At 43.3% G+C, this 12525-nt stretch overlaps 1 protein-coding gene across 12 annotated transcripts in view; it reads left to right on the forward strand.

The window, feature by feature from the left end:
• The window catches only part of RALYL (RALY RNA binding protein like), a 254988-nt gene that overhangs the window by 206860 nt on the left and 35603 nt on the right, over nt 1-12525 (forward strand). For all 12 annotated transcript variants that reach the window (XM_083623424.1, XM_083623426.1, XM_083623422.1 and 9 more), the window contains one exon: nt 9259-9334. In XM_083623424.1, coding sequence (XP_083479550.1) covers nt 9259-9334 — 76 coding nt within the window. The remainder of the gene's footprint in view (nt 1-9258; nt 9335-12525) is intronic.

The raw sequence follows: 12525 nt of genomic DNA on the forward strand, positions 1-12525 counted from the left end.
TGGACCCTGCAGCCATCACCTGTGGCCCTTCTTCATGTGCCCCGCTCCACAAGAGGTCTGGAGGATGGCAACACGATAACAGGCCTTCTCAGCGGTGGCTCCCCATTTGGTGAATGCTCTCCCCAGGGAGGTTCACCTGGTGCCTTCTTTACATATCTTTAGGCACCAGGTGAAAACGTTTCTCTTTAACCAGGCCTTTGCTTCACTGAACATTCTATGACCATTATTGCTTTGCTTTTGTTTCATTTGTATTTTGCGTTCTCATTTTGTATTTTTATGTTGTATGCTGACTTGTGATTTTCGGAGGAAGGGTGGTATACAAATTTAATCAGTAATAATTGGAAATGGGTCACACTGAGGCCAAGCTATATGTATGCAGGTAGAAGTGCAGCTGTTCCCTGAGCTCTTGCTACAGAGAACAGAAATGCCACACCAAGTGCTACAGAGGCAACTCGCACCCCAGACGGATGCATCACACGATGGATCAATGAGCCGCAGTCTGCAGTCTTGTTATACTTTGAAGTATAACACTGTTCAGCACAGGGAGAACACCACTAGTTTGGGCAGGTGAACTATTCACCAGCAGAACTTCCATTTTATCTGGATTGAACTTCAGTTTTTTGGCCATCATCCACTCCATTATCACGCAACAAAGTGATGACCCAGGGTACCTCTGGAGGTGATGTTCCAGGTAATCTTTGGAAGAATGTTCTCATCTTTATATAAGCAATAGCAACAAAGCACATAAAACATCACTATAAAAAGGACAATTTATATAACTTTAAACTTCTTTCTGGATTTGTTCAGATGTAACTTAAGTATAATGTAGATAGATTTGCACTAAATTATCTGTCAACATTCAGCTTCCATTTGATGATTCATATAGAATTGGCCCAAATATCATTTTTAAATAAACTGTGGCTCCAAAACAGCTGTACCAATGTTGACATTTGTTACCGTGCTTTACTTTATTTTACATCCAAAAAGACAAGGCCGTCTTCTTTTGTAAACCACATTTCTGTTTCTACATTTGTTCAGCACTTTATTCTTTGAAAAGAGGCTCGGCTGACATCATCCATTAGATAACAAATAGTAACAGCAATTACACAAGGTCCTAGTTTAAGATGGAGCAACTGTGTCTGCCATTGTCATGATTCATCACACATTGCAGGGGGAGTGCTGACTAATAGACCATACTAAGCACTTTCAAAGCAACAACATGAAACTGAAATAGTTTATGTGTTAGCAACATGACTTGGTCCTCTTTTTAGTTCCCAACCTCTTCACTGAACCCTTCTATTAAATACAAAGTCCAACTGTACTTCATTTTGCTAATTGCTTGTTGCAGAATTGAGGGGTACCATTTTACTGAATATTCTCCCAAGGGAGAAATTCTTCAACGGGCTTTGGGGGGCAAAGGGTGCTTATCAACAGCAACAGCAGCCTTTTCTCTTTTTCTTAAGGGTCTTACTCCCTCTTTTATTCTTTTTGCAGTAGCAGCACATAGTGCCCGACACAGCATTGCTGTAGAGCATTTTTTTTGGGGGGGGAGTGGGGAGATGACCACCAAATAGAGAGGCACAGCATATTATGCAAAATTGCACTCTTCAGGGAAGAGGGAGGCATGAAAATGATAATTCTCATGCAGCAATCTGTTCTGAGAAATTCTGACACAACTCTATTCCTAAACATACATCTTGCCTGGGGACTTGGAGAGGAGGAAATCCAAACCATTCCTTCAGTATGATCAAACAAAGCTATTTTGGTAGCCATTTTCAGACTGGGGAGCACACTGTAAATTGCTTTTCTTGAGTTCCTCAAGTGGGGGCGTAGTTGTGGGGTCCAAATGGCTTGCCTGTGTATGGCTCCACATTCAGGCCCTTCCATCAGTTGAAGCAGGGGTGAGGACCCCAGGCCTAGGGACTGAATGAAGCCCTCCAGGCCTCTCTTATCTGCTCCTCAAAACTCTCTTGGGCCCACCACCTCTCTAGACCACACCTCCTCACTGGCCCTGCTTTGCAACATGAGAATTTCCCCCTGGCTGTAATGTGTCCTCAAACTATGATCATGCCCCTTGCTTCTCTAGATAGAGGATGGAGAGGGATGTATGAGTGCATGGCGTTACCTGCCCACCACTGGCATGTGGGCCTTGGAAGGTCACCCAGAATGGAATGTGGCCCTTGGCCTGCAAAAGTAGCAGAGTTCAGAACTTGGGAGGTCTCCTACCAATTTTTTTTGCTAGATAGACTAATGGTTTGACTGAGGAGAGAGAGAGAGAGAGAGTCTGTAAGTCATACAAATATATAACTGCACAAGATATGCTTAGCCAGGCTCTTTATGAAATTGATTTATGTTCCTGTAGGTAAGGAATGAAAGAATTCCTTGGGGTGGAAAAAAATAAATCATGCCTGCAGATTCACATGATGGTTCAATTTCATTTCTTTAATAGGTGATAGCAACAAATAATTTCTTATGCTATTGAAGCCATGCTTTTATTGTGCAGGGCATTGACAAAACCTGCTGTAATAATAATAATAATAATAATAATAATAATAATAATAATTGTAGCTGGAATAACACAGAAGCAGTGGCGTAGCGTGGGTTGTCAGCACCCGGGGCAAGGCAAGTAATTTGCGCCCCCTAACCCGTGGATTTGCGCCCCCTAACCCATGGATTTGCGCCCCCTAACCCATGGATTTGCCCTAACCCCAGATGCTGCGCCCGGTGCGGCCCGCCCCCCCTGCACCCCCCATGCTACGCCACTGCACAGAAGGCTTCTGATTACTTTCAGCCTTATTTTCAGAGAGAGGATACTGATCCACTAGCAAACCATACAATCAAATTATTTTTATCCCAACCATGTACAGGAAGTACACTGTGTGACACAGATACTGGTTCAAGATCTTTACTAGCAATGTTAATTTGAGTTTGTTGCCAGTTTTCGGCAAAGCATCTTCCTTCTGGCTGCTGAGTTTTCGCTGTGGAGACAGAAGGATTGCACAGCAGCTGCGAGAAGGCCAGGCAGTACAGTACAGCCTATAAAGGCCAAACCTCTTCCTAACAAGAAGTTCTTAATCTGTGGTGGAAGGCCAAGCGGGGGTGGGGGGCAAGTGAACCTTTGAAGGTGCTTCACAGTCTGGGTGTAGCAAAAGGAAGGAAGGAAGGAAGGAAGGAAGGAAGGAAGGAAGGAAGGAAGGAAGGAAGGAAGGAAGGGCTCCCTTATGCAGATCTGGAGCCAACAAGTGTGCCTCTGTGGATTATGTAAATTAATGTTTTCTTTCTTTCTTTCTTTCTTTCTTTCTTTCTTTCTTTCTTTCTTTCTTTGTTTACCCTCATCATTCACTCATAGTGTTGAAAAGAAAGCATATAGCTCCTTGATTATCATCCTTCCACTGTTTTCTTAGGAACATCATGCTCCTAAAAATAGGAGAACCTGAAAGGTAGATGCATCTCTGTGTTGCTGCCAGGTCATAGAATCATACAATTCATAGAGTTGGAAGGGACCCCAATAATCTAGTCCAACCCCATGCAATGCAGGATGGCAGGTGAAGAATCCCTGACAGATGGTCATCCAACCTCTGCTTAAAAACCTCCAAGGATGGAGAGTCCACAACTTCTAGAAGGAGTTCATTCCACTGTCGAACAACTCTTACTGCTGATGGATAGATGATAGATAGACAGATAGATAGATACATAGATGATAGGTAGGTAGGTAGGTAGATGATAGATAGGTAGATGATAGATAGGTAGATGATAGATGATAGATAGATAGATAGATAGATAGATAGATAGATAGATAGATAGATGATAGATGATAGATAGATAGATAGATGATAGATAGATGATAGATATAGATAGATAGGTAGATCCCTTTAGATATTTGAAGATGCCTTAACAGTCTTGCCCTGTGGCCACCTATAATGCGTGTGACGTCACAAATTGGGCTTTCTTTCAACTTCACCTCCATTCACCCCCACTTTTCCTTGGTTCAAATCCAGATGGGAAGGATTGAGCGCCTGGGGCCAGCAAAATGCCCCATGTTGTCCCGGCTCTGCAATTATCTGAGGCCTAATTGTATTGGGAGTAAAATCCTCTTGTGAGTTGACCTCTCCTGTTTTGTTCCCCTTCAGTCTGACACCAACTGTGCTTTGCCTTGCCAGTGCATTGCCAGTTCTATTGGTATGGCTAGGTCAGAAGAAAAACACCCAGAGGATGTTCAGTTTTACAGATTAAAGTCTATAAATGCTGAGCCGCAAGGCATAAACATCAAGATAGTGCTGACGTGTTCCCACAGGACATGAAAATGCCAAAGAAATCTTTAATGTGAAAATGTCTAAGAATACAGTGACCCGGTCAAATGTCTGTGAATGGAAAGAAAGTCCAATAGGAGAAAAATATTGAGACTAATGTTACAACCCCAGAGATCCCCCCTCCATGTCAAGTTCCTCAGTATTTCATTTCTTTCCCCTCTCCTTCCCAACATATAGCTTAGCTTTAGAAGTTCAAAATGCTGAAAATCTGTGACCTTAACATTGCCATATTAAAATATTGTGGAAGAGTGGATTTATAATAAAAGATCACAGGATGAAATTTCCATTTTAATTATAGTCCACAATCTCCGGAATCCAGACAGAAGCCTTGCACAGGTGATAACATCCCAGAATCATTTCCTGCAATACTGTGAGGGGGTTACCTACTGTTATTATTTTCTGTTTTAAACAGATACTTTTGAAAGCATCTCAGGTACATATTTAAAACTGAGGAAGCGGTTTGACCTTTCATTTAATAACACATTTATCTTAAAACTGCTGAAGATTGCATGGCAAATAATAAAACCAACTTCAGAAATCTCATGACTGCTCTTTCTTTACTGAAGCAAAGAGATCTGTGTAACAACCATCTCAATGCATTTTTGCCGAGACGAATTTGCCTGTTAGCATAATGTAAAAGCATCAGGCCAGTGCTCTTCTGTAGCAAAATGCCATGGCTCAACCCTATCAACTTGCATGGCAGCATGTTTGGATAGGGCAAACTGCAGTGTTCTGATGAGTCATTGCAGCAGCATTGTGAGACATGTTGCCCCAGTGTGCTTGAGTGGTTCGGGGGTGGAGAACCACCAGCCCACAGACTAGTCATTGCCCACCAGGATGTCCAGTTTGGTCCTTGAGGCCATTTCCCCTAACCACGCCCATCTCTGAATAGGCTGATGTCACCGATGGGACTTCAGATGAGCAGGGATGCTTTGCCAGTGCATTCACTGTGGTATTATTTTAGTGTACCATTAGATTCCTGAGAAGGGGATGCGGGTGGCGCTGTGGGTTAAACCACAGAGCCCAGGACTTGCCGATCAGAAGGTCGGCGGTTCGAATCTCCACGACGGGGTGAGCTCCCGTTCCTCGGTCCCTGCTCCTGCCAACCTAGCAGTTCGAAAGCACATCAAAGTGCAAGTAGATAAATAGGTACCACTCCGGTGGGAAGGTAAACGGCATTTCCGTGCGCTGCTCTGGTTCTCCAGAAGTGGCTTAGTCATGCCGCCCACATGACCCGGAAGCTGTACGTCAGCTCCCTCAGCCAGTAAAGCGAGATGAGTGCCACAACCCCAGAGTTGGTCACGACTGGACCTAATGGTCAGGGGTCCCTTTACCTTTACCTAGATTCCTGATACCAAAATAAAACCCCAAATAAACAAACCATCTCCTGTGATTTTTAAAAAATGCTTTTTAAAAAAAAAAAGAAATAGGTGATGAAGGACCCTATATATTTGCTAAATTTTAGGCTTGGGGGCAAGCTACGCATGACATATGCAAATTGATGATCATATTTTCCTAACATATTTTTTCTTTACTGGAAATGTAGATGGGATAAAAACATATTCCAGTCGATAGATAGCTAAATAAAAAAATGCAGGGGACTGCTAGTTTGACTGAGGAAGGTCCATTTAACTCCTTACCTTTTGCTGTTATGTTGCCCCAATTTAACTGGCTCCTAGTGCCCCTGCTGCATTGAAATAAAGGCAAAATACCATGGGAGACATTAGTTTTACTCCTTTGTTTGTGAATTCTAGAAGGTCCATTAACACTGTGACATTGGTTGTAGAACAGGAGAAATATTGTGTGGCTTTTCCTAAACTAATTTTGGGGCAGAAGTGTACGCAGAAGAGTGGGGATGTAATTTCCCTACTTCTTCAGTAATTTTCTCTGTATATATATATAAAAATTGAGACAGTATTTTTTTTCCTTTGCCAGAAAGATTTACCTTAGTATGACTCTTGAAAAAGAAAGCTCAACTAAAATTAATAGATCTGTGTCCTTAACGCAGTCATGAGGCAGGTCTAGGAGGAAATGGGAGACAGGCAAAAATACAACTCAGTGATGGTGATATATGGGCAGGTAAAAGATGTGAATGTAACTAGACTTTCAGATAGACATTACTGGTTTTTCTTTGGCAGCTATGAATGCTATATTAAAAGATAATGCCATCTCCAGGACGTGTGTTTCATCTACAAGTTGTGCATTTTCATGCATCTTTGGAAATAGTCGCTTGGGAAATAGTCAGAAATGACGGCCCCCACAACTGCATCGCCACCACACACTGTTGGTCTGTTTTCAGTTTTTTCCCTTCAGCTTTTGCTAAAATGGGATGACTCTAGATCAGCATATTACTCCAAGTCAGAGTGGTCCAATGTGTGGGCCATTTTTGGTGGTCCTAGACAGCATTTCACACACACACACACACACACAGACACACAGACACACACACATCCCCCCCACTGCTTTCCCAAAGCCAGGTAAGCGAAGCACTGGGCTTTGGGAAGGAGGTGTGAGGGCCTTGACAGGGTCGTAGAGTCCTCCTTCCTCCATCCCAAAACCTAGTTAGTGCTATCCCAGCTTTGGGAAGAAGGTGGGAGTGCTCTAGGACCTCGTGTCTCCTTCCCAAAGCTCAGCACCTCACTTAGTCATCTTTGAGAAGGCAGCCCAAGGGCTGGGGGGTGGGGCATTAAATTTTGGCCTCACTCCCCACCACCACTACGCGACAAGGCACTGTGCGGCCTACAAATTCTATGTCAAGGTATGAGAAGTTGAACTGCCCTTCTCAGAGAAGGATCACCTCTCTGAAAGTGTCTACGGCCAGGTAGAATAATCCCAAGAGATGGAGAGGTTTGGGCTGGGTTTCATCTGCTGCTGCATTTTGCCTCTTGTTGAAGGAAGCCAGTCCCCAGGGTAATCCGTAAATTTCCTTAATTCCACAAACACACAGGCACAAAAAGACTGATAGTGTTTGGAGGTAATGTAGAAGCCAGTTAAGATGATTACTTGCCTTTAGTCCTGTAAAGTTAATGGAATGAGGAGTACTTTGGCTTAAGTGGTTTGTGATATGAATAGTCAATATATTAAAGCACTGCTTCATCCAAACTAACTCATTTTGGAATTTTGTATGATTTGATTTGCAAAACACCAGTGTGCAATGCCTGTTCAGAGAGTAAAGGAAGGAAGAGAAAATGACCTAAAAGAAAACGATAAACTAGAGACCAAAAAGACCTTGAAAAATGAATATGAATGAGCGAGAGAGGATTGCACCTCAGAAATGTGGGTCAATTCTGTTGCACATTTATCTGGTGTGGTGATAATATTTGCGGTAGAGCAGCAGCTGAAAGCTGTCTAGGGTGGGGAGAAGGAAATACAGAACTTTTGAGAGGTGACATGATAGTCAGGTATACTATTTAGACCAGGGATGAGAAACCTCCAGCCTGTGGACCAAATTTGGCTGAGAAGGTCCCAATTAGGCCTGCGAGGCCATTTCTCCCAAATAGTGTCCACCTACCTTACACCTGAAATCCTATGCTCTATCAGGTGTGGGGCACATGGAGATGCGGCTGTATTGGTTATGCAATCAAAATTCTCGTGGGCAACTTGATCACACAGCTGGTCCCTGCAAAAAGAAGGGATTGAAGTCACCCCCTCCATCTGCTGAGGAACTGCATGACTGAGCTGCCTGCAGAGAACTCAATAACACAGCTGATCTCTGCAGAAAATATATTTGCAAGCCCTGTGCTCAGCACTTCCCAAGTGGTGAGCATATGGCTGTCTAAGCCCTTTGCGCAGTTCCCAAGCACTCAGCCACCAGCTGGCTGTCAGGCAGCTTCACAAGCACTGTGCAAGGGACTTGGGCTGGTGGGTGGGACAACTCCCTGTTCATCATCTGATGTCATAATGATGTCAGGGCGATTGACAGGTGGGCTGCCTCCCCTGCCTATCTTAGCTGGGCCACAGCCAATCGAGACAGATAAGGATCTGGTCTGTTGGGTCAAAAAGTTATCCACCTCCAAAAGAACTCCATGCATGAACTGCAGCAAAGAGGAATAGGTGAAGCCACCAAGTGGAAGGACCAGGAAGGGTTATGGCTCAGTGGTTGAGCACATGCTTTGCATGCAGAAGGTCTGAGGTTCAGTCCCCAGCATCTCCAGGTAAGGCTGGGAAATATCCTCATCTGAAACCTTTGAAAGCTTCTGCTGTTCGGTGTAGCCAATGCTGAGCTAGATCAAACTATGGTCTGACTCACATGTCAGCTCATATATGTTTCCCGTGTTCAATCCTTGACATTTTGCTAAAAGGATCAGGTGGCGGGAAATAGGAATGTCTTCAGGCCCAGATCCTAGATGTCAACAGCCAGCCAAAGGAGATAAAAGTGGGAGGAAATGGACCATTATTCTCACCTGGTCCAAGTCAACTTCCCAACGTTCCTGTGAATGAGGCAGAATGAAGATCTTATGACAGGACAAAGTGGGCAGAAGAGTCAGAAAGAGCTGGGGACATAGGAAGAATGTAGGAAGTGTGGATTGGGTTTCATTTACAATGAACAGATTGGAATTTTTAGTAGAGTTACTCCTGCTAAGAGCAAGTGGTGTAGTGGTTAGGAGCAGTGGACTCATAATCTGGTGAACTGGGTTCGATTCCCCGCTCCTCCACATGCTGCTGCTGGGTGACCTTGGGCTAGTCACACTTCTCTGAAGTCTCTCAGCCCCACTCACCTCACAGAGTGTTTGTTGTGGGGGGAGGAAGGGAAAGGAGATTGTAGGCATATTGAGACTCCTTAGGGTAGTGATAAAGCGGGATATCAAATCCAAACTCTTCTCCTCCTTCTTCTTCTTCTCCTTCTCCTTCTTCTAACATTCCATTTCACAAATTATTTTGTACAAGCTCTCTCTCCCCCGCCCCTGCAGTACATTTTAATTTAGATCTACAATATGTTTGCTTTCAGACATCAACATGGCAGGAGAGCCCAAACCATACAGACCTAAGCCTGGAAACAAGCGGCCACTTTCAGCTCTCTACAGGTAGGCTCATCTGCTCCTTACACTACCTAGGAACAGCTTCTGAGTCTTCAGGGTATGTTCCTCATGACGGTGAAAGATTATCACTTAAATAAGGGTCCATCTTGTAATCCCTTGGCACAGGAACCTGGCCAGAAAATAAATAAGTAAATGACGGCATCTTTGTCACCCATTCCTTGCCTCACTTTGATATTTATAGCTTAACATTCACTCCATTGTGGCTTTTTCCCACCAGAGACTAGGGCAAGTTCTCACCTGCACGCAGCATCTAACAATCCATCTGTGAATGTTTGGGAATTAAGTAAGACTCCCACCATATCATCTAACAATACCTGGTGCCCTTTGGGACATATTAAAGTCAGCCATATGTACACAGTTGTCCTTATGGCAGTGGGTCTAATTTTAAGGGCTTGGTAAAATCCTTTCTTTTTTAACAGAGCATATTAATTAGTCTTGTTGAGGGGTAAACAATTTAGAGCCATGGTGTTTGAACGGCTCCCTAGTCCCAGAAGAACCTTCATGGTAAATAATCAGTTTTCACACACACACACACACACACACACACACACACACACAAACCCTATCCTGGAGTAAAGTGGGTGGCAAGTTGCTCAAGCAAGTGGTTGTCAACTAATTCCGGACTCTCTGGGATGACATCTGCTATCTAGATCCATTTCAAACCAGTTTCAGTCTCAGTTTGGCACCCATGGCTTTGGTTAACCTGGTTGGGTGAACTTAGACCAGGAGAAATGCAAAAGTAGTGCAAGTCTGAATTAATGGAAGTCCTCTCATGAGTGTAAGTAACTCTTTGGATCCCGGACATTATCTCTGGATTGGAATTGTTAGAAAATGTGTTCCTGGTTGAACCCAGCCCTCTTAAAAATAAGGACAATACAGGCTGCTGCATAATAAGCAAGAATTGCATTTTGTCAGCACAATTCATAACCTGCTTGTCAATATTAGCAGAGGAAGGAGGAATGCAAACATAAAATCTCTATCTTAGGGGTGTTAGGAAGGCAGCCTTCTATTGTTTTTTGATTACGTACAAGTAAGCATGTGCTGAAGTGCCACTGGTTGTTTGCATTAGAACAGTCAGCCCCGTTTTGCTATGCCAAGTCTGATGGGCTCATTACAGCTTGTTGATGCATGGTAGAAAAAGGTCAGCTGGCATCAGCTTTATCCAAATAAGTATTGATGTAGCTAGGAAAGCAATACTTGAAGATGACAGCTGAACGTATATTTCCTCCTACTATTGCTGTGGATCTCAGGGCTGTATCCATATTGATCCAATTCTGTGAAAGACATCAGCTAGGCAAATCTGTTGCTGAAAAGCTGAGATCCGTCAAACCTTATCATCTTCAAGTGCAGGTGTTCAGAGCAAAATAAACTAAAATATGACAGAGCAGGGATGGTTATTGATTGCTTGGCTGCTTTCTTCTCTAGAATACTCACAAACCTATTTTATTTATTTATCTATCAGAATTGTTTATAGTCCTCCCTTTCTCCAAAGATTCTGTGGGTGGGTGGGGTAAACATCTCAAAATGGTAAGTGGGGGCATTGCAAGATAAAATATAACAACCCTGTCTGTAGCTGCTTTGCTGCAGATCACCCTCTCTTGGTGGCATCTTACTGTCAAGGCCTTGCAAGACCAGGGCTGGAAAGGACAGAGGTAAGAGTACATAGCCCATGTCAGGCCAAGAGAAAGAGACAGAGCACTGACTTAACATAGGGGGCCAGAGACAAGTCCAAGTCCAGGTCCAAAGCAGCCAACAGTGATCAGAGAGACCACAGGCAGATATGTTGTCCCAGAAAGTAGATGGCCAGGTTCCAAAAGGAAGACGTGGGGAAGGATGATGACAGCTGCAAGTCTAGCCTAGCACTGAATGATGGAGATAACAATTGTATGAGGCCAGCAAGTATCCCATTGGCTCTTCAGATCACCTGGCCTGCCTGGCCTGGTGACTGTGGCTCCTCACTGTGTCCACGATCTGGGTGGTGCTGCAACATGAGAGATATCTAGCCAGTAATTCTCTCTGCTTGAGAGCTTCCCATGCCCTGGCATCTCATACTTAGCGATGTGAAGTGGCGTTTGAGGTTTCGGGGCACAAGGTGACTGCAGATGGTGTGGTTCTTCAAGTGTCTCAGCACAGTGATGGAGCATACTTAAGAAACCCCCACAGGTGTCATGAATAAAAGCATTTAATGTGTGAAGGACCAGCGGCTTATTAATATTCCTTATTAAATTTAAAGGTCTACTCATAAAACCCTTGATCATTGCTATGCTTAGTCATACCTATCTTCTTTATATAGAGAGTAGTAAACTTATGTATATTGTTTTAGAATGACGTTACAAGTTTTCTTGGCAGTTAAAATTAAAAGCTGTATAATTAAAGCGTAAGTGTAATGGAGAATACACTTTATCAGCAGGAGAACAATGGAAAGAAAGCTATGCTGGATTGCTCTTCATAAGGAACCACCCTGCACAATTATGGGTGCTGAGAGGTGATGAATAATGTGTGAATAAACCCCACGATTATAGCGTATTCTTTTCCATGTAACGCTGCAGTTTTAACATCTTTATTTTAGTTTCATTGCACTAAGTTACTAATTTAAATTAAAGAGCAATTTAAATGAAAGGCCAATGGATAATTGCTTTCCTCTATTGCCTGAAACTCTTTAAAGTAATTTACTGTATCACTACAAATCACCTAAAACCATTTAGTCAAATATACTAAGGGAGGGTCAAATGGAGGGCAGCTGTATTTTGCGCAAATTGAATCTCAATTCTTGAGAATGGATTTCAACCAGATTTTTAATTTCAGTGCTTTATCCATAGGCCATCACACATCCCCCCCCCCGCTCCCTTTCTTTCAGAGAAATGCACCCCCATTACATATTTTATCTGAATATTGAAGTTGTCCCTCTTGCCTTTATTGCAAAACTTTTAACTGTCCATTAGCTTCTGTTGGTCTTTGTTACAAAATTTTGTATTCCTTTCTTTCCTTTTTATATTTACTGGCTGCTTCTCCTTAATGGAGCTCAAGGTGTGATATACATTGCCTCCTGCCTCCCCATTTTATCCTAACAACACTGAGAGATAGAGACTGACCCACAGCCATCTGCTTTATGGCTGGCTGGGGATTTGAATGTGGGTTTCCCCTGTTGTAATCAAAAACACTAACCACTACATCAC

The sequence above is a fragment of the Podarcis filfolensis genome (assembly GCF_964270895.1).
Source record: "Podarcis filfolensis genome assembly, chromosome: 7".
Taxonomy (NCBI): domain Eukaryota; kingdom Metazoa; phylum Chordata; class Lepidosauria; order Squamata; family Lacertidae; genus Podarcis; species Podarcis filfolensis.